Source organism: Boleophthalmus pectinirostris, unplaced genomic scaffold, assembly GCF_026225935.1.
Source record: "Boleophthalmus pectinirostris isolate CB_2022bp ecotype Guang Dong unplaced genomic scaffold, ASM2622593v1 HiC_scaffold_18, whole genome shotgun sequence".
Lineage (NCBI taxonomy): Eukaryota > Metazoa > Chordata > Actinopteri > Gobiiformes > Gobiidae > Boleophthalmus > Boleophthalmus pectinirostris.
In genome coordinates, this window is record NW_026571133.1 from 15,872,044 (window position 1) to 15,894,507 (window position 22,464).

General features: G+C 37.2%; 1 protein-coding gene across 4 annotated transcripts in view; it reads left to right on the top strand.

Moving 5' to 3' along the window:
• The window catches only part of gramd4a (GRAM domain containing 4a), a 59,231-nt gene that overhangs the window by 25,097 nt on the left and 11,670 nt on the right, over positions 1-22,464 (top strand). For 3 of the 4 annotated variants that reach the window (XM_020926358.2, XM_055153412.1, XM_055153413.1), the window contains exons 3-5: positions 257-377; positions 19,061-19,181; positions 21,588-21,658. In XM_020926358.2, coding sequence (XP_020782017.1) covers positions 257-377; positions 19,061-19,181; positions 21,588-21,658 — 313 coding nt within the window. Of the gene's footprint in view, positions 1-256; positions 378-815; positions 939-19,060; positions 19,182-21,587; positions 21,659-22,464 lie in introns of those variants that run through there. The other variant, XM_055153414.1, reaches the window with a different exon arrangement.

A 22,464-nucleotide genomic window follows, 5' to 3' on the forward strand; every position in this document is an offset into this window, starting at 1 on the left:
TTGATATGTTGAACTCAAACTAGTCATGACTGCAATGACGCATATTATTGTCTTACTAATGGACCTAGCACACATGGCTTTTACTGGATGTCATTTTTACTTGATCTCCAGATTTTGATTGTCACACTTCAATCATATCACCTCCTTGGTCTAAAAGTTTTCTGTCACTCACTGGTTATTATATTAATTATAATACAGGTGCAGGGGTTATTGACGTAGATTAACATGATTGACTGTTTTGCTTTCTTTCCTACAGGCGGGTTCGGGGTCTCCCAACATGGCCACCACCATCCAGGACTTTCAGAGGGCGGAGTCAGACCGGCTCAATGAAGTCAAGGGACACCTGGAAATTGCCTTATTGGAGAAGCATTTTCTACGTGAGTACACTCAACACTGATAATTATAATGTCCCCCAATCATGACAAATCACAAAATATGATTATCATATGCCGTTTGATTAAATGAAAAAGACTTTGGGGAAGCTTTATTTTATTCAGGTTAGAAAATGTTTGATTGTTTGTGGTTCATGCTGTGCTTGTACTGCTCAGGGCTCACCGCAGATGAGCACTGAACATATTTCTTGCAGCTCAAATGAAAATGAAAAATGTAAGATAAGCTGGTTTCTTTCTGCTGTTGTGCACGTTTTAAAATGCAGTTTGTGTCTTGTGCGATAGTGAACTTTGGCTATGTCTGTGTCAGCTTGAAACTTTAGGTCTTGTGATATAGGTCTACTTCCTAGTTTCACTTTGTTATTGTGTTTTTTTGTTTTTTTTTACTTCTCCTTAATAAATCTGGCTCTGGGCTGAGTTTAGTTGATGAGGAAGATAAAGCAAGGAAGAAAGCTGGAGCTATATTCTGAAGTAACTGATGGAAGCTATTGATGCCTATTGTGTTTGATATTTTACCTCTTTCAATGAATGAAACCAGGTGGAGAAAAGGTAAACCTGTTTTTTAAAGATGCATTGTGCTGTACTGATGTCTATATTTCTTTAATGCAGTTAATAATATGGGAGTTTTGTTGATGAGACAGATTCTGTAAAGCGCTGTCAGCAGACAGTGACGCATGCTGTCACTTTTTATTTCCATTACACAGCGGAGAGATGTCAAACCGTGCGCACATAGTTTTAACTTTATGCTTTGGGTCTTTTTTAATTCTATAAATAATTAACTTTTAACCACAACAAAGTGAGCCAGGCATATTTAACTGACTAAAGTTGAGAGGCTGGATTAATAATGGACGACAAAAATTTTAAATGTGTCAAAAATATTAAAGTTCGCCTGTAGTTGCATCTTGACTTAAACTCTTTCAGACTTATTTTTGTTGTCCTGTCCTTGTGGCCAAGTAGCAGCGCTCCCCATGTTCACCTCCTGTATCACCAGTCTCTCGTCCACCCACTGACCCAGTCTGTGGTGATTGGGACTGGTTGTTCTGTCCCTGCAGCACGTTGCCTGTCCCGTGATGGGTAATGGGCTGTGAAGTTTCCCCTCCCCGCGAGCTCTGTGTGTCTATTAGACTGAGTGAGTGAGGGAGAGTGTGTTTGAAAGGGAATACCTCAGGCTATGTCCGCTCTTATAGTGCCCATGCATGAGCTAAAAGTCCCAGAATATACCTTGGTTTATGGTTTTACCTTCTCTTGACTCTGTCCTGCACGTTGCACAGTGCTGAACTCCTCTGTATCATTGCACTGTTCATTTTTAGATCATTGTCTGATCCTATTTACTTACTGGTAACTGTTATCACTACCTTGTCTTATGTGAAAGAAATGTTAAAAGTAAGGTAAAAGTTAAAATTTTTAAATCAAGTTGTAGAATAAATTTGCGTTGCTTAGATGACTCGTTAATCCTGAGGCGTCTCAATCCCGTTTGCTGCCTTTATGGGTTAACTTGACCTGCATATTTGGAGGTAGGGAGGAAACTTGTGGATACAGACTGTTGCTTCCTGTATCTGCAAAGGATGGCAGTTTTCACCTTTTGTCCTTTCTGGACCAAAAATGAAGACAACACAGCACACATGGAGGGACACATGTAAATCCAGCACACAGAATTGTTTGTTCAAGTTGAGTATTATTACAACCCCAGTATCCTCTAGTCTGCTCTCCCTGCCTGCGTTAGAGAGATTAAACAACAAAAAGCATAATTTTATCCACCTTACATGATACTGAACATAACATAGTTGTAAGTCAGACCTCCCCTAAAGGAAACATTATAACTTGTTTTGCATAACTGTTTCCCTCTCATTCATGCTCGGTCAGACAAAGTGTTCACTTGACATTTTATTGTATCGCCGTATTGCCTATAGTGTGTTTGTGTTGTAATTGTAAAAGGGTAGTGGTGCCTCTGGGTTATATTGTTCATCACATTTACAACAAGCCTTTTTCTTGTAACATGTTCAAGTCTGTGGTTGCCAATTTTTCTCCTGTTAAATCTTTGGTCTCATCTCTGGTTGTATCGTAATTGTTCTTCAGAGACCTCTGAGGCGTGACAATCCATTAGGACCTAATAGCGGCCAAGCTCAGTGCCCTATACTTTATATAGGATTCTCATTTGCAGTCTTTTTTACTGCCGTGTGATTCTGTGAACTCTCCTCCTTATTGATTGTGTTCATTGTTCATTCTTGGTACCTTTCTCTAAACTAGTTTTTCTTTTTCTTTTTTGTGTGTGTGCTACATTAGTTTGCTTGTATGCACCTTCTGTCAATGGATTCCTGCACAACTCCATAAGAATACTCTTATCTAAAGGGGAAGTACCTCATTTTTGTTCACTGAGTAAAATGTATTTTGTACCTGGCCAATACAGATATTGTAGAAGCAGACCAACCACAGGCACAGCTTAACACACTGTCTTTGGAGGAAAAAAATCTAGATATTAAAGGGCCCATATTACACTGTTTTCTGATCTGTTATAATGTTTTTTCCTTATCAAAAACATACCTGGAGTTGTTTTTGTTTCATTCACATTTCATTAACACACAAGGCAAGGCAAGGCAAGGCAAGGCAAGTTTATTTGTATAGCACAATTCGTACACAAAGTAATTCAAAGTGCTTTACAGAATAAGAAATACATTAAAATCACAATAAAAACAAAACATAAATAATCATGAAGATTAAAATTTAAAAAGAGAGACATAAATTGAAGACAAGAGTGCGGAATGAAAACCTTTCAGTTATATGCACAGTTAAACAGAAATGTTTTGAGTCTGGATTTAAACAGCGTCACAGAAGAGGCCTGTCTCACATGTTCAGGAAGACTGTTCCAGGTTTTAGCTGCATGAACCTGAAACGCTGACTCCCCTTGTTTAGTCCTGACTCTGGGCACCAGCAGGAGGCCGGTCCCTGAGGTCCTCAGAGTGCGAGATGGTTCATATGACACTAACATGTCACAGATGTACTTTGGTGCTCGGCCATGGAGAGACTTGTACACAAGCAGAGCTGCTTTAAAGTCTATTCTCTGAGGCACAGGAAGCCAGTGCAGAGACCTGAGCACAGGACTTATGTGCTCGTACTTCCTAGTTCGAGTAAGGACCCGAGCTGCAGCGTTCTGGATGTTCTGCAGCTGTCTCACAGCTCGTTTGGAAGACCAGTGAGCAGACCATTACAGTAGTCTAACCTACTGGAGACAAACGCATGTAATAATTTCTCCAAGTCTGATTTAGACAGTAAACCTTTGATTTTTGCTATGTTTTTTAGATGGTAAAAGGCTGCAGATGTTATTGATTTTATGTGACTGTTAAAGTTCAAGTCTGAGTCCATTATTACCCCTAGATTTCTTGCCTGATTTGAAGGTTTTAGAGCGAGAGACTGGAGGTGACTGCTGACACTGTCCCTTTGTTTCTGTGGACCAAACACTATGACTTCAGTCTTGTCAGAGTTTAGCTGGAGAAAGTTGTTTTGCATCCACACACTGATCTGTTGGATGCAGTGACCAAGTGACTCCACTGGTCCATAGTCTCCTGCTGCCAGAGAGACGTAGATCTGAGTGTCATCTGCATAATTGTGGTACGACACGTTATTGCTGCTTATTAACTGGCCTAATGGCAGCATGTAGAGATTGAACAACAGGGGGCCCAGGATTGACCCCTGAGGCACCCCACAGGTCAGGGCCATGTCATCTGAGACACAGTTTCCAATTTCAACAAAATACTTCCTGTCTTCTAGATAGGACTTGAACCAGTTTAGTACAGTACCAGAGATGCCCACCCAGTCCTCTAGTCTCTGTAAGAGGATCCCATGATCGACAGTGTCAAAAGCAGCACTCAGATCTAACAGGATCAAGACTGAGACTTTGCCTGCATCAGTGTTCAGGCGGATGTCATTTGTCACCTTGATAAGAGCAGTCTCAGTGCTGTGGTGGGCTCTAAAACCTGACTGGAAAACATCAAAGGAGTTGTTCATTTGGAGAAAGTTCGTAAGCTGTTGGTAAACAGCTTTTTCAAGGACTTTACCAAAAAACGGCAGATTTGAGATGGGTCTGAAATTGTTCAGTACTGTGGCATCAAGACTGCTCTTCTTTAGGAGAGGCTTAATGACCGCAGTTTTCAACGCATTTGGGAATGTTCCAGATTGAAGTGACATGTTAACTATGTGAGTGAGTGGTGAAAGTAAACTGTTGAGGACGGACTTTAGAAATCTAGTGGGTAACATGTCCAGGCAGCAAACACTAAATATTTAGGATGAGTTATTTTCTTGTGGTAATAAAGGAAGTGCTCCACTGTGTTTTTAAACTCCTATACACCTTCACCAGAATCATTTGGATAATTTTAGCCCTGGAATTTCCTTTCTGTACTAAACAAAAAGTAAAAAGTGGGTGTTAATTTCAAGACTACTGGTTCATGACATCACATTGTGGAACAGAGCGTTTTGAGCTTTGGAGATGTAGACAAAGGTTAATCAAGTAATGAAAGTTAATCAAACATGTGTGAATGAAACAAAACAAAACACAACTCCAGGTATGTTTCTGAGGAGGTACATTTTACATTATAACATGGCTTAAAACACACAAGAGTCTATTTTGCGTAATATAGGACCTTTATTTATTGTTAGTGCCTCCCACCCCTATATTTTCAGTCTTTTTACTACTGTGTCATATTGCGCTGTACACAATAGGACACTTTCATTCAGCTTTTTATAGCAAGAGAGAGAGGAACATTCATTGTATTCCCCTCTACTACAGTTATTTAATAATCACCTTTGGCAGAACAAAGGGTTAGTTGTTTGGTAACCATGGATTTGTGTGTTGTGTAAGCCGGGCTTGAGGGGTATGGGTGCTATAGGCAAAAGCACTCAGCATAATATGAAAACAGAGGTCACAGTGTGCATCAGGAAGGAAGGAAGCAAGCTGAATTTTATGAACAGCTTAACATGAAAAGACTGTTGTGAATTGTAAATTATGGACTGCAGGGTATTGTGTATATTTGTATGTGTGTTTTGCTCGTTTTGATTTGTTTTGATATTCTATTGTTACAAGATTTCATATGCTTCCCCATACGCTTAATTTTTATAGTAGACTTTTTTCTTTTGGTGGATTTCTTGTAGCTTTAGCAAGATTCCCACTCCTTGTGTACATATTTTATAATTCATTTGACTTGCAAAACAGTCATTTCCATACACGTGTTAAAGTGTACTATAGCATGCTGCTGATGCACAAAGTGAGTATACAGGAAAGATCTTGATTAAAATAACGCAATAAAAGATTAGGAATGCAATGTAACTCTTAGCTGTTAAGTAGTCGTGTCACGAACAAATGTTGACGTACGATATATAGCTGAAGAAATATTCACGATAAACTATAAAAGTGAACGTCATTATGCCACTGAAAAAGCTGATAACTAAATGAAATACAATAGGAGTTATTTATTAAACTTTCTATAGCTTGAGTCTTATCATTTGTATGTAATCCTCACTAGTACAAAAAAAAGTACCTGCCATAAATATTGACCCTTCAAAATAATTATTCCATCTGTCATTTATTACACTTATATAGTTATCGTGACAGGTCTATACTCGTAAGTTGATTTCTGGGTGGACTTTTGGTCTTCTGTACTTCCCATGTGCTCCGTGATGTGAATGTGGTAAAAGTCACATTGAATCTGCTTAGCGCTGACTTAAGCCCCTGTCACATTGTTAGGAGCAGTGCAATCACATGAAGTTATTACCTGTCACATTTTGAGGCTCACATCAGCTCCACAGCAGCAGTCTGATACATGTGCCTATGTGGTTTAAAAGAAGTGAGGAAAAGGCTACACCAGTGCACTTAGGTCAGCACATTATCCCGGTAGGACGTAAATGGATGTAATAAGACTGTTTACTGATAGTCGACCCAGAATATCTCATACTGTTTGACACAACACAACACAAGGTTGTTCTGTGACTTGAGAGACATAACACATTTGGATCACTTCTCTCTTATTTCATTTTTGTTTCAAGAAAATTAATGCTGTTTTGAGTCTCATCTGGTATTGGTTAGCATCGGGTATGGGCAATTACTTAAAGCTGTATTATCAGAATCAGTATCAGAACTGAAAAAGGTGGATTGGTGCTATCAAGTACCTCAAAACATGCGCTTCTCTGTGTTTATATAGGTTTCGTAGTTCAACTTCTATGGCAAATAAAGTACCTTGTAGCAGAGGTGGGACCAAATCGTTGTTTTGCAAGTCTCATGTAAGTTTCAAGTCTTTGATCTCAAGTCCGAGTCAAGTCCCAAGTCAAATACAGGCAAGTCCAAGTCGAGTCTCGAGTCACTGGCTCATAAGTCCAAGTCAAGTCCAAGTCGTTTGCTTTGAACTTGAAGTCATTTTAAGTTTTTAAACCAAAATACCAAATATAGCTTAGATTTTTGGAATTTATATTAATTTTAAACTAAATTGTACTTAAGTAAATCATAGTATATTTATATATGACTATTTGTAGAGTGTGTAAGAGTTGTAGAAATGTAAATTTTTTCCTTTTTAAATGTTTTGACAAGATCTTAGTGTGAATCATTACAGTCAGAACAGAAAGAATTCAGATTTAAAAGTGCTTCTCAAGTCTTCTCAAGTCACAGGGCTCAAGTCTGAGTCAAGTCCCAAGTCTTAGTCCATTTTATCAAGTCAAGTCTCAAGTCCTAAAAATAGTGACTCAAGTCTGACTCGGGTCCAAGTCACAATTTGCTAGTCCCCACCTCTCCCTTGTAGTATTATACATATACTTCCAAGACAGTGTAACTATTAAGTTAATGAAATATATTAGTCAGCCTAAATTGCATTGCGTCACCTTTTTTTTGTTTTTGTAGTTTTAAGCAAAAGATGTAATGCCTCTTTTGCTTCTGTTACTCATCAAACATCCACATTTTTTATTTACCATTGTTGTCAATAAATATAAGATGCATGCATGCATGCATGCAAAAAACAAAACCAAAAACAAACAAAAAAACAAATCAATATTCTGCCTTGAGCAGCTGAATCATTAGTAGTTTGGAGCAACACTAGTGCCCCCCTGGTCAAGCAAATACAGCACTTTGATTTTGGTTGCAAATTGTCTGTGATAGATGTGATCAAAAGTAATAAATGTTGCCATGGGGAAAACAACTCCAAAATGACTGGCGTTCCTCCAGGCTTTGTAGGATATGAGAAATATATTCTAACACACTGCCAAATGAGGTAAAAGCAGTCAATTACACTTATCTTTGGCTCTTGATATGGATCTTAATTGTGTTACTTAAAATGGACTTGGACACCATAAGTTTAGGAGAGGCGAGGAGGCAGCCAAACAGCCATATGGGTGAGTTCTGCAGGCTAATTTTGTTACAGAGTTAGTTTGCAAATTCTGTACACCCTTCTTATGCATTAGTACCACCTACACTCCATATTATGACAGTAATTAGCTGTTGGACTGGACCACACAAGCCTGTTTCTAAGTTTTTCCAGATTCACAATTTAGATTCTGACCACTATGGATAAAAAAAAAAAAAAAAAAAACTCTAACATGTTTTCATTTGCTGTATGGAGATGCTCTCTTCAGTTCAATTTAATGTTTGTACTGCCCAATATGACAACCGCTGTCACCATGGAGCTTCACACAGTTACTTAAAGACATTCATTTAAACAGGTAAAGACTAATTGATTGATTGATTGCTACTGTTTAAATTACGTAATTAGGACAGAATCTGACTTTTTCTAGTTTTTGTGATCTTTAGATTTTTCAGTATCATGACAACTAAGGATGCACTGCTCCAGCTGAAAACAGCCTTTATTTCCTTTAAATAAAATAAATCAGCTTAATATGAATATGATTTCAACCATTATAAGACTTTCTGGGCCAACTATATAAATAGTCTTAAACATCATTTTGTATGGCCAACCACAACTGATATTTGGAATCTGATATCCGATCAGCAAATGTTTCAGAATCAGTGCCGATATCTGATATCAGATTTAAATCGTAATTTTTTATTGAATTGAAAGTAATATTATAGTGGCTTGTTCCACAAAATGAACATAATACCTGGTGGTGGAAATCGCAGGAAGTAATTTATTGTAAGTGTATAATAAGGATACATCCTCAGTACTTTCCCCTCAGAAATGTAGCCGTTGTCATTTTCACACTCCGTGAATTGTCTGTGGGTGGATCTCCCTCCTCCTTCTTTCTTTGACGTCTTTGGCTGTGCTTTTCTAAATAAGCTGGTCCCACGCGGTAAGCTCAAACAAACATGCTGCTCAGTGCATTGTCTCTGTGACGACAGGAGGCGCGGGTCTCCTCTTACAGATGGTGTGTGTGGACCAGGCTGATTCTCACAATGCGGTGTGATCATGCTGTGCTATTTCAGAGGCACTTTGCTGGTTAATTTGTGACTATATCTCCAGGCAGGGTGCAATATCAAGTGGATAATGCAGGCCACACATGACATTGTAAGGCTACAGAGATAAAGTAATAGTAACAGTAAGAGTAGGGGATTGCAAACTGTGTGTTGTGGGTACAAGCTCACAGGAAGTGCAAGGGTTGCTGATACCTAGTTACAAATGAATACTAAAATCAGTATTGAGCTAGAAAATCTTTTGAAGTATTGATAGAATCACATAAATAGGATAAAACTGTATGTTTTCTGAACAGTTTTAGTTCTTTATTTATAGCTGATCTAATATAAGACCATATGGATTCAACAGAAACTAATATTTTGTACAGAGAATTATATTATCTATGGAAAGAGTTTTCTAAATTCACAGTCCCTAAATTACTAGTATTGGGTATTTTTTTTTTTTTTGTAGTATTATTTTTGTTTAGTTTTGTGACAGTTTTGAACAGAATTTTAATCATTGTTTCTGGTGTGTGCTATATTATTATCGATCAAAATAATGTTTAGCTTTCATATTTTGGTATTTTTCCAACATCTTTTTCAACAAAAACACTATTCACCATAGTTCCACTTCAAAACTGCACATTTATTTCATTTTCCAGGTGATAATGTCACCGTCACCATTTGCACTGATGTTTCTTTCTGTGCTCTTCACATAAATACACAGCCTGGCTTTGTCCAGATGAGCTCCACCGCCTCAGTCCAAAACCTCAAACAGAAATCATCTACTCTGAGTTTTGTGTTTTAGTTTGGTCTCACTGAGCACACCTGGTGTCACCCGTGTGTCTGTGCCGGGCCAGTGAAGAGCACGAGGCAGTTTTGTGTCTGTAGGGAGGTTCTCTTCAATTAAGATTTCAAAGCATCTTGTAAACTTAGGACACAAAAATTTCAAACCCAATTTTTATATTAATAAAAAGTCTCAATATTAATTTGATAAAAAAACAAAAAAAAACTTTCATCTGAAAACAATGTGATTTTCAACACTAAATAATTTTGCTATCTTAAATATCATCATGTGGTCTTATACTAGTTTTAATATAGATCAAGCCCAGCATTCTAAATCTATTCATGAAAGATTATTTTTTCCAGTATCAAGTTAGTTTCTATACTCGTTTTAGTATGAACTAGTATATTTTTTCTTAGATTTTTTATTTTTTGAAAATCATACTTGTGATGAACTTTGTAGGGCTGTAGTAATTTAGATGTGAGTCTATCAATTGATTGTGTCTTAGCTAACCTTTGTTTTTAGTAGCAATTATCTTTTGGGATTGTTTAAAAAAAATGCATAGAGGAGAAGTTATGGAGTGAGTTAGGCTGTCATTTGTCAATGAACAATGACTGAATTCTGCTGTTTTACATATAAATACACTTGTAGACCTTTTCTAGTCTTGTTGGTGTTCAAACATGGGTAGCTCATTGAGATTTGAGCAGTGAGAGCTTTCGCTAATGCCACACCCACTTTTAGTTGACTAATGGATGCACAGGACAGTCGAATGAAGTTAGTTGAATACAAATAAGTAATTTAAACCAGAAATGGCACTGAATTGACTGCTGAAGTCACTTTATTTCTGTCCCAAAGAATTTAAATTACATATTGATTTGCCTTTCACTACTTCATCAACAGAGTTTCAACAGAGAATGACTCAAGTTGAAATCAGCACACTGTATTGTTCATTTTGACTGAACCCAGCTTTGAGTCTTTTTCACAATGGCTCTTCTGACAGAAATCAATGGCTTCATCTGGAGAGCTGCAACCATGACTAATGTTTCTGTCACTGTTATATGATTATTACAGTAACACATGTAAAGTCGAAGGCATACATCATTATATTGTTCCCAGGAGTGGCAGAGGAGAGCTGAAATGACCCCTTTGTGCTGCTATAATGTCTGGTTTATGGCTGGAGGAAATCAATGTTGACTTGATGCATTCACACTCATTGCACAATTTCTCTTAATGTCCCCCTCCCTGCTTTCCGGTGTATTTATCTTGTGCTGGTGTTCATTGGGTTAAGTCTGTGGCGTGAACCTTGATACCTTTTACTGTTATTCTTGGGAGGAGAAGCGAAACTCTATAACCAAGTCCAGATAACTCACAACTGTTTTGATTGGACATAGTAGAGATACAGTTAGCATGTTAAAAGTTAATTGTTGTTTAATTGTACTGTTGTATCTTAGAGAGAGTCATAAACTGTTCTGTTAGAAATATGATTTAGAGTTGACTGGACATTGTTTTAGGGGTAGGTAGTGGATAACATTTTAACAAGAGTCAGGCATTTCCAATAATTGTGTGTAAAAAGCATGTGGTTTGGAGCAGTTTAGACTTTGGAGCTGAAGAAATTTGACAGTTTTTGTGTTAAAAGGCAATCATTAATGGTCTGTCTTGTCCATGTTCATGAAACCAATATTGACAGCCTTTTTATTTTGTTTTAGAAAAGAAAAAAAGAAAAAATATGCCATATCACGTAGAGATTGCCCAATATATTTTTTGTTCTTGTTTTTTTCATGGCTAATGCTGATAGAAATTGTTTCCAGAGCAACCCATAGCCGATAAGCTCTGCCGATATTTTTGGGCCGATATGTAGGTTCGATTTTGACTTTCTCCCTCAAATTATGTGATTTAAATTTACTAAAAGACTTACCACACAGCCCTGTTTTCACCAAAAACCCATAAGAGAGCAGTGTTGGCTATAATCTTTGCATATTTACATTTTTAATGTTCATTAATATGTACTGTCCCTTTACAAATAAATAAAATAAGAAATAAGAAATAAGTGTAGTTACGGTTTCAGCAGTTATCTATTTGCACTTAAACGTTCAAATAAAGCTGTAAAGTCAAAATATCAGGCTGATATATCGACAAATAAATATATCTCTATTAACACCCTGACATAGCTATTTTGGACCTTGTTTTGGTAAGTACGCATTATTAAAAATACTCTAATCAGGAGAAATTTGGATTCAGTCAAGCTGCTGTTAGTGTCCCTGCATCCCTTCACACCAGCACAGTTGGTGTTCCTCTCTGTTCACACCTGTTCTGAGAAAATACCAAAATATTTCTGTGTAAGACTGAGGTTGTGTAAAAGGGATTTTGTAATACCTGTACGCACTGAACCTTGGGTGTTTCAAAACGACTATTCAACATATAATACACAACAAAATACTGTAATATTCCTGTGTGAAGTACGATATTGTCAAAGAGAAAATATTTAAAGAATGCGCAGTGTAAAATGATGACCATGATTTTGTTCTCAGCCCTGTCATTAGCACTATCCTCTGCTTCGTGTGGCGTGGTCAAAGTGGCTCCAAATCCTCAACATTTCTCTTGACAAATTAATTTCCTGTCCGCTGTCTTATTTCCAGACTCAGGGTGAGATTGAGTCATTGTTATGCAGCGTGTGTTTACAGCCACTGTGAGTAATGACTCCTGAAGAAAACCAGAATCACTGCCATAATTATCTTAAACAAAACTGAAAGATGTCATTTTCTTCCAAAGAGCTGCAGTTTATAAGACATGCTGCATTGAACATTTACAAACTGTGGCTCATTTATTCAGCTGAACCATTACAAACATTTCAAATTAAAGTAAATTGTTTGGTAATCTTGTTGCAGGCTATCTCAGCATTTTTTGTCATTCCTCTTTACTCAGTTTGAAGCAGGGCAGCAGATAGGGCACTATTGATCCATTCTACATGACCTTAAACAGTACGGTCCCACACGGCCTCTCGCTAGTTTGATCAATAGTTGTGGAATTAAATATGGTGAAGCTGCAAAATGTCAGGATTAACTGCATTGAGGATTGTGCATCTGCGATGGCTCAAGATTAGGAATTCTTGCATCAAAGAGAACAAATGATCTCAATGGTCAATTTTGTTTTAGGTGATATTATTTCAAGTTTATCCAGCCTGACCTTTTAGCAACTGGACTGTGCATTACTATGCATGTGTATACTACAGAAATGGCTGAATGTATGATGGTACAGGCAGTTCTTACTGGATCAATATATTACAAATATCTTGAGTAAGCATATTTTTACTTAAACTGTCTGTCTACTATCTACCTACCTACCTACTATTTGTGATTTTTTTTCACCAGTAGATGACAGAAGTGAAGGCTCATTTCGCCTTTGTTCAGGCTCCCCTGTGCTCTCTGGTCTTCTTCTCTCAGACCAAAGCTGGGACACTATCAGACTGCAGTAACGTAGACAGCATCTGGTGGTGAAGTATGAGAATACAGCAGGGGTGGGTCAGCCAGTGTAATTACAGACAGTAGCATTAAAGGTTAATGACAATACATAAAACACACCATATGTTAAGACAGCTTGATTTGACAATTAAACTAAAATGGTTCCCAACCCATGATGTAGTCCCTTCTAATAATGGAAAACACTGCATGGCTTCTTGTACAGGTGCTTGGGCTAACTGCTGTTGCTTAGGCAAATATGAAACTAAAAACTGTGCAGATTATGTCGATGTCTGCATCATATCTTCACCAGTGTAAATCCTGCCTTCAGCACTTTTCTTATGCAGTCCTGCAGAAAGTGTTTGTGTCTGTGCATAGAGCATTGAGCAGATATCTGTGATGTGATTAAACAGCAGATGTTATCCTGCCTCATCTCACAGCATTGGATTAGGAGACATTAATTGTGGATGGATTAGTTACGGCAGTTTTATTTCTTTGCTCAGATGATGCCTGAATTTAAAAAGAGCGTGGAAAAGGACATTAGATTAAAGTAAAGTTTTTCTTGTATGTCAGAAGCCACTGTTTTAAGATCTTGCTCAGGACAGTTTGGGACTAGGGTTTAGTTCCTTCTTGCTGTGTCACTTTTGGGGTCAAATTTGCTGTCCATTATATATGTGATATTTTTGCGTTATATATAAATCTGTAGTCCAGTATAATTTAGCTGTGACCCCATTTAACCTGTGTGCTCCCATGTTACCTTAAAGACTCAAATTTCCTCTTGACTTTTGCTTGTGAGACACTTTTCTCATTTCAGTTTCATCACAGTTTAGCAGTGATATCAGTAATATCTGGGGTTAATGTGTATCGGATATTGAAAAATATATATATATTTTATAGATATTTAGGACTAATATAGGCTGGTACACTCTGTGTCCAGTTGATTAGATGTACCTTTTTAATCAGAGGTGAGGTAAAATGGAAATAGAAGAGCAATGAAGCTGAAGAAGTAGCTGTACTGTTATAAAAATGCAACATATTACTATTTTGTACATGCTTACAAAGGTGATTAGTCCATCATCTGCTACAACTTATCTTAAAGGTGTGAACCTTTCTATAAAGTCATAAAATATATCAATATCAACCTTATAATCTGTTGTCTAACACTATTGATCCCCTAATCAGTCTGTCTCCTGCTGTCTGCACACACAGCGCTGTCACAGAATCAGATCAGCGCTGTAACAATGATAGACCAATGGGAACCTCTCCTCTGCACCGGTCTGTCTCTCTCTGACCCTCTCCAAACTGCTCTGAAAGGTCCCATTGTCTTTGTCCTGGATTGAACAACTCACTCAGTACTTTTCCTCTGAGCCCTTAAAACTTGGCTTGAATAACTGGAATGTGATTAGCTTTGCTTGCGTATTATTTACTGTATTTAGACTTCTTGTTTTGTTTTGTTTTATGAATGAAGCTGACTAAAAACAGAACTTATGAATATCTATTGTGAGCATTAACAAAGTCTAAATTGTAAGCCCTGCATAGTGATTCTTAGACAAAAGCTGGTAATAAAAGAAATATGTTGGCATCTTAGTGAAATTATGTACTATCCTATCACAACTTTAAGCGTCTTCTAAAGTACCAGATCATTGCAATCTTAATATTACTTGTTTCATTTCCTTTATATTTGCATATGCTTTGTCATTTTTGTTATCATGACTGGCTCCTTATATAATATAGAAGAGCAAACAACAGAAATGTCCACACCCCAGCCAGTGTATTTTTCGGTATGTGCCAATGTGCTCAAGCCTCAGATTCCAAGCCTTCTTAAGCCTGTGGCCCCTGTCCCAGTCCCACCTCTATGCACCTCTGCGTACCCTGTCATTTTCACCCTCCTAACTTACAGTCAGACCAAGTTCAGTTACAGCTCTAAGGAGTAATCTTAGAGGAGCAGTGTTTTCTGTCATTGGAATATTCCTACAGCATGGAAACTATACTAAGTGTATCTTTGTAAACACATTTGAAAACTATGGCTGTATTTGAAGACTTGCCCAAAGCGGCCACTCTGCCATCTCGCTCGTGTGGTGGGACCCCAGGCACCGGACGCCTTCACCGGAGAATGGGTTTGCCCAAAATGGAGGACTTCACCTTTGATAGTTTTGAGATGCTTTACAGTGGAACAGTGGACAAGATCAAGAGTCATAAAATGAACCTTAACATCAGTAAGTGCAATATTTAAAGGTGCATTGTGTAACTTTTCTGGTGGAGGGTCCATCAAATGGAATTCATGGAGATGTTATTACTTTGTTTGGAATGTTTCACAGTATGGTATTAAACATGTCTATCTTCATGGAGACCAAACCTGACCAAGTTACAGGTCAGATCTGTGGAAAGGCGACCCTGATCACAGTCAGAATGCCTGATTTTCTATGTATTTTTGAGCTGTAAAAGAACCTCTAATTGAATAAATGTGAGGTGGAGCTGTTTAATGTCATACTGTGGAACATTCCAAGCAAAGCAATGATGCATACATAAAAACAAGCAGGTGATTGACCCTCCACCAGTAAAGTTACACAATGTGTCATTGTATATTAATAAACTGGAATGGTTTGCTGTATAAATTACTAAAATTGTGCCCTTGTGACGTACTTTTTTCTTGTATGGTTATAAAGGATAAGACTGATGAATCTGATGATGAAAACTGATCTGACTGAAAGTATCTTTGCTACTCTCTGATTCTTTTAATTGACTGTTGGAAATAAACAGCCAATTAAAAAGTGATTGAGTTGAATTTCTGTTAGCAATGACTAAATATATTTCTTTATTACACATTTTGCCATTGGTCAGTTCCAAAAGTTTCTGAAAAGAATTGTTTTCCTTCAGTTCTAGGCTCAATATATTTGTAGCCATAAGGTGAAAATATTGAATGTTTGATAACTGGACAGTGCAGAAATAAAAAAAAAAAAAAAACTCTTCTGGTAGGCCCGTGAGAGTTATTGCAGCTGGGAACACTCCTATTTGATCTTTTAAACTTCACTTTTTAAGATTTTTTCCCAATAATCAGTTTGAGAGTTGGTAGTTGTTTGTAATGGTGTCATGTCATGGCTTGGCCTTTGGTTAATCCTGTCTCACAGTGTTGTGGACAAACATTCGTCTTGGCGAATGGCGTGGACAGTCCGGTGCTACCGTAACCCAGAGCCATGAGCTATACTTAGATGGTATCACAGTAATTTTAGCCACGGACCAGGGCAGCGCTGTTGTTGACAATGTAGTGGCAGAGGCTGATGTTAAACTTCTGTCTGTGTATAAGTGTATTACGCAACTCAACTAATCACAAGTTTTTTAAGGTGGAAAATTGTCCACATGTTTTTCTTTCTTTATTGTTTTTGTTTGAAATGTATTGATGATTTATGTAATTGGCTGAAAGAGTTTTCATGTATGAATCATTTTGAGAGTGGGTGGTTGACAGTCTACTCAGATTTATGTGTCTTTGGCTGAGAATAGAAAATAAAATCATAGACTCAATTACAAGTTAATTTGGATATGTACTTAAAAAGACATATTGCTGTAGTGTGCCTGGACTCCAAATATAATTCTAAAATTACAAAAAAAAAAACACAAGGGGGCTACAATATTGTCCAGTCTCCATCTATATTTGAAAATGAATACTTCTCAGATTTTTAGCTTTGATTTTTGCAATACAATATTTCTATAAGATATATAAGATAAAATAATAAAATATAAGATCCTATAAGATAACATTTCAGTCAGAGACTGCATGCATGAAAATGATCAGCCAACACACATGAGATGCAAGTGAAAGTGCCTTGGCATAATTTATTGGCATAAATCTTTAATTGCTGCGGGCCATTGTGTCGACTTTACCCAGTATGCTTTGTGCCTGGTGCTGTTATGCATTTGTCTAATAGGTTTACAGCTGGTGCAGGACCTCCTGGCACAGACTTCACTAAGCTGCTTAGTCCAGTGCAACCTTTGGCTAGCCTCAAGTGGACTCATACGCACATGATCATATCAGGGTATTTGTTTACCTGTACAAACATACTGCACTTTAAGATAATAATTACATAAAAAAGGATTAGTGGTTCTCAAACTGTGGTATGGGACGCACTTATGATACTCTGGCTCTTTCTATTGATGTTTGGATTCAAATTAATAATTGATTGATTTTAGGTTTAGTTCACATTAGTTTAACCCTAGTCCTGGATTTTAAGACTATTATTCTTTATAAAGTTTTCTAGAGGGGATTCTGACAACTGCATGTTTCCATGGAGCTATTATTCCTTTGCCCAAAATGTTTCACTCTACTCACTCACACTTATTACATTTCACAGAGACAAACAGGCCACCAAGCCTAGATGGAGGTCAGATCTATGGAAATGCAAGCCAGCTCACAGTATTGACACCTGTAGTTGAATAAATGCAAGATAGCTATGTTTAATGCCATACTATGAAACATTCCAGGCAAAATAATGTCTCCATGTCTTCATGGAGACAAGCAATGCACCTTTAGGCCTGATTTAAGTCCAGAATATTCTTTATAGTCTAGATCTGCTTGGTTCTAATTTTGGAGCAGTCCGGCTCTGCCTTTTCCAAACATTATATGTTTTCGTTAGACTTAGGTTAGTTCTTATTCGGTAAATTGTTCTTTCTAATTATACTGACAAGTTAAATATTTTAGTAGACCTTTGCAGATTTTGAGAACCACTGCTGTGATAGATTTCTGCAGAAATGACGGCCTATTCATTAGCCGCAGGGGGCCATAGTAATGAATGTTTTATTAGTTCAAATGGGTTTGCATAAAGGATGCAGTGAGATATGAGATTAGGACAAGAAAAGGGCCAGCACAACAGCCGCGTTATATGAAAATGTTATTCTCTCTTGTTATTTATTTGTCTTTTTTTCACAATTTATCATCAGAGTAAAAGTAAGATTTTAGTTTGTTATTTGTTGCCTTCTCTCCTTCTTGTTGAGCTGTTATTTACTAATTTTGTGAGCTGAATTTGAATTATGTTGATAAAATTGATCTGTCAGACCCCTCTGACCTCTCCCATCTTCTCGTCTGGGGTTGTGCAAATGCTTATAGGTATTTTCATGATTGTCTTTGGGTTTTAATTGTGGCCGGTGCTTAAATATTCATGTGTCCCTTTAGCGAGGACAATGAACTGAGAGGAAATGCTGCTGATGTTGCAGCTTTAGAAAGCGCTGATACCTGAGCTGGGTCTGTTGGATGAGCTGACCCGACAGAAGGAAATACAAGGGACAGGTGAAGGTGAACTGGACAATAATGTTTTAAAATACAATAATACAGAAATTTCTACTTTTACTTTGGTTTGATTAAAGCTCTACTCAGTAACAGCTTGTCTCCATGGATATGCTATTGCTTTGCCTATAAAGTGTCCTTTTATTATTTCAGATTTCCCTTGGAATATCCAATGTCTATTCAAAGAAATGTCTCACAAAGGCTATTGGAAAATAATTGTAGAAAAATTCTGAATGGGAGCAGAACTCCAAAATGCAATTTCTGAATTTTGAATAAAAGATTTAAATGACATTAAAGCTACCATCTGTATGTTTATTAGATTTATTTATTTATTTTTATTTTTTTTACCTGTAGATAGCAGATGTGAAACCTGCCACCCCTCCCCTCACCTGGCCTTTGTTTAGGCTCACCTGTGCTCTCTGGTCTTCTTCTGTCAAACCAAAGCTGGGACATTATCTGACTGCAGTAACGTAGATAGCATCTGGTGGTGTTATTTGAGAATACACCAGGGCTGCCCAATCTAATTACTGATAGTAGCTTTAAGGCTTGTTGTATTTGCACAAAATATTTGAAGACACAACACCTGAAAGGAAAAAATAAACAGAACTATTACGCTTCCTTGGCTTCTGTTCAAAGTTTCATCTGCAATTTCCTCTGTGAGACAAAAGTGAGACTTGGCTATTGTCTTGGTATAAATAGAGTCACTTTTTACGCTCTGACCTATATCACATATTGTTCAGGCTAATTTTAACTTTCTTTTCCTACTGTGTGTTTTCTCAGAGGAGGAGCTGAGGAAACTTCGAGAAGAGACCAATGTCGACTCTATACGACAGGAGCTGGACAGGGAGCGGACCAAGAGACTGGATCTGGAGCAGAAGATGAACGATCTGCTCAAAAACAGGTACAAAAATAAGTCATGCAAGGCAAAATGGGAAATGGGGAAACCAAGAATAATGCTGTTTTAAATTTAAGTTTAGACTGTATGGGTTCAGTAATGTTTTTTAATAGTAGTTCAATGTAGTCCATATTGATACCAACACTTGTAATTGGGCTCTATAAAGCAGCTGTCATTCATTTTATAGAGTCTAATTTTATTTGACATTGTGCCATAGAAATTTTTTATGTGGTAGCACTTTTTTAACTGCTGGGGTACCTGACTTTATTCTTTATATGGTAAAAGCAGTCTTTGTGACTAAATGAGGTCTCTGCAGATAATAATATAGTGAAAAATATCCATTCTAAAGCTGCACACACATCTGATAATGTATACATGTAAATAATACTAACAATGTGACAGAAAAGTGTGTGAGAGCCAGGAACTAGGTAGATACTAGTTAAATGTACTATGTAACATTTTGGTTGCGAGTCCATCACCTAGTTGAGTCTATGGATTGTTCTGCCTGGAATGATCCACAGTATGACATTAAGCAGCTCTACCTTACATTTATTCAGCTCATAAATACCAACAAAAATAGGCATTTTGACTGTGAGGATGTTGCCTCTCCGCAGATTTGACCTGTAACTTGGTTTGGTCTTCATGAAGATTGAAAGGCTTAATAAAATACTGTGAAACATTTCAGACCAAGCAATAACATCTCCATAAAACATTTAACAGACCCTCTATCAGAAATGTGACACAATGCACCTTTAAATCCATCCTTTCTCTTTTTGAAAATCAGGTGCCACAGCTTTAATACATTGTGATGAGCGTCCCAGTCTCCCATAAACAAAGAGTGGTGATACATGGAAATAGACAGCTCAGTAATACCATTGGAAAGAACAGCTGTTGCTGTTTGCAGCAAATCATTTCAGCAAAGATTTTGATGGTTTATATCAGATGGTGTTTGCGTCCATCTCTTTGCTATTCCCTGGGCTACTGCGTGTACAAATATAGACCTTAGCAGCTTGTGATAGGGTATTCCCATTGGAGGTGTGTTTGGGGGTCTTTAGGGAGGTGGAAAGAGTGGCATAGGAGAGCTTGGGGTCAGCCAAAATGCTCAGTGATACAGGAGTCACTGCTATGCGGAAAAATCCACCCCTTTGGCATCACACTGGGGTCTTAAGTGATCAGATGGTTCAATAGCTGCCAATGGGAAATTCCACAGGAGCTCCAAGGCATGACCAGTACACAGTTTAAGAGGGGCTTTATGTCGTAAATGTACGGTATGTAGGTGTTATCTGGCTCTGATATTTTCTCTGATAATGAGAAGAGACAAAGACAGCAGCTACTCTCGCAATAAAGCCTTTTAACATGTTAACTACTAGGTCACTGTGTTGTGGTACCAAGATTTTTTGTTTTTCCAGATTTTTATTATTTTTTATGAAAAAATAACCACTCCAATGATACTGCTTTTGTTTTGACACATTCATGCACTAGTAATTGAATCTATTTTTTTTTTTTTTTTTTTGTACTACTGATGACTCCCTGGTTTAGTTTACTCCTGGTTTAACTAAATTAGTGCTAGTTCTGCCACTGTGTCAGAAGCATTAGTCTTCTAGTATTAATATAGTTATTTGATAGTGCATGAAACAGCTCACACATGAGTCTGAAAGTAGCATAAGGCTGTTAAAATATCTGCTGACTGAGATAACCACAGATCATCATTTAGGTCATTTTGTGTCAGACCAAAGTCACGCTTAGTAGGTCATAAACCACTTCTGCTTTGGTTTTGCCATGTTGTAGATTTTTCTGTGAGTATATCAAGTATATATATTTGTCACGATAATTACTATATGGACTATATTATTCATGTGTATTTTTTATCTTTGCAATGCTGGAAAATTGTTGGTTATTTTTTTAGGTACAATCAGAAAATGGTTTAATTATTAACTTCCATGACTCATTATATATGCAAATTAAGTACTAAAGCGTTTCATTCTGCCTCATGATTTTTTTATGATATTGTAGATTTAGAATAGTTTTGTGGTTTAAATCTGTTCTTGGGTTAAATTAGTAGCATTATTATAGTTCATCATCTATATTTACTTTAGCAATATATCACACTTCAAAATGTGTTACCGTGACAGGCCTATGTATAACTTAATTAAACATGAGCTTTAGATAATCATATTGGGTCAGTTATGCATATGATAATCTTAATAACAGCTGTATTACTTAAACTCTACTGTTCTTCAGCCTCTGTGGTGTTCTCTTCTTTCTTTCACTAGTTACTAATGCATTTTTCATTCTCCCTCTAGTTGTTAGTTTGTACATTGTGGCTCATCTCCACATATTAGCATGAACACTCAAGCTCTGGGGCTGGTAATAAAGAAACTTGATTCATTTGTCATCTGTTTATCCCTTTAGGCTCGAGGACTCTCCACCGCAGCCCCCTCGAAAACAGCAGTCCCCCTCCAACTCCTCCAACAATGGCACAGGTGAGACTTGCCCAGAGTATAACACAAGAAGCAGAGGATAACTGATAACTGATTGTTACTTGATAAAAATGCTAAAATTACTGATTAAACACGTAAAAACACTTTCACTGAGTTCCAACAACTAGCATGCTAACAGCACACTGGCATTACTTCTTGGTTTGCAGCCATTAAAATGCTTTATAATTGAATGCAGATAGAAGTCTTATTTTGCTTTTACAATAAATCTGCACTGAGGCAAAACCATTTTTACTATAAGAAAATAATATATGGGTCTAAGAATTTTTACTGTATAAACTTGAGCAGTCACATATGATAAATTATTACATTTTGTTTGTGCATTCAATATTTCAAAGATGCGAAGATACTAAAACTTGTACTTTGAATACTAAGTTGTTGAGACAAAAATCTACCAGATAACAATACATACAGTTTAAAGGTGCGTTGTGTAACTTTTCTGATGGAGGGTATGTCAAATTCTTTTTTGGAGATGTCATTGCTTTGTCTGGTTACACAATGCACCTTAAAAGTTTTTAATAAAAATGTTTAGGTATAGCAGTGCTAATACATTTTAATAGTGTCTGAATCTCTCCAATATAAAATTTCTCATTTCAAATTTATAGACTTTATTACAGCATTAAAATGAGTTATGTAGAGTTTCTGTAAGAACTTTTTCTACTGTTATATAACACCTGTATAAGTGAGTGAAAAGGAAAAGTCGTGATTGCTGAGGATGGTGGTCGCGTAGGAAGTGTGTGGTGCTGGGATCTGTAGGCATTGTGTCGGAAATAGGGGCTATTCTTGGACAG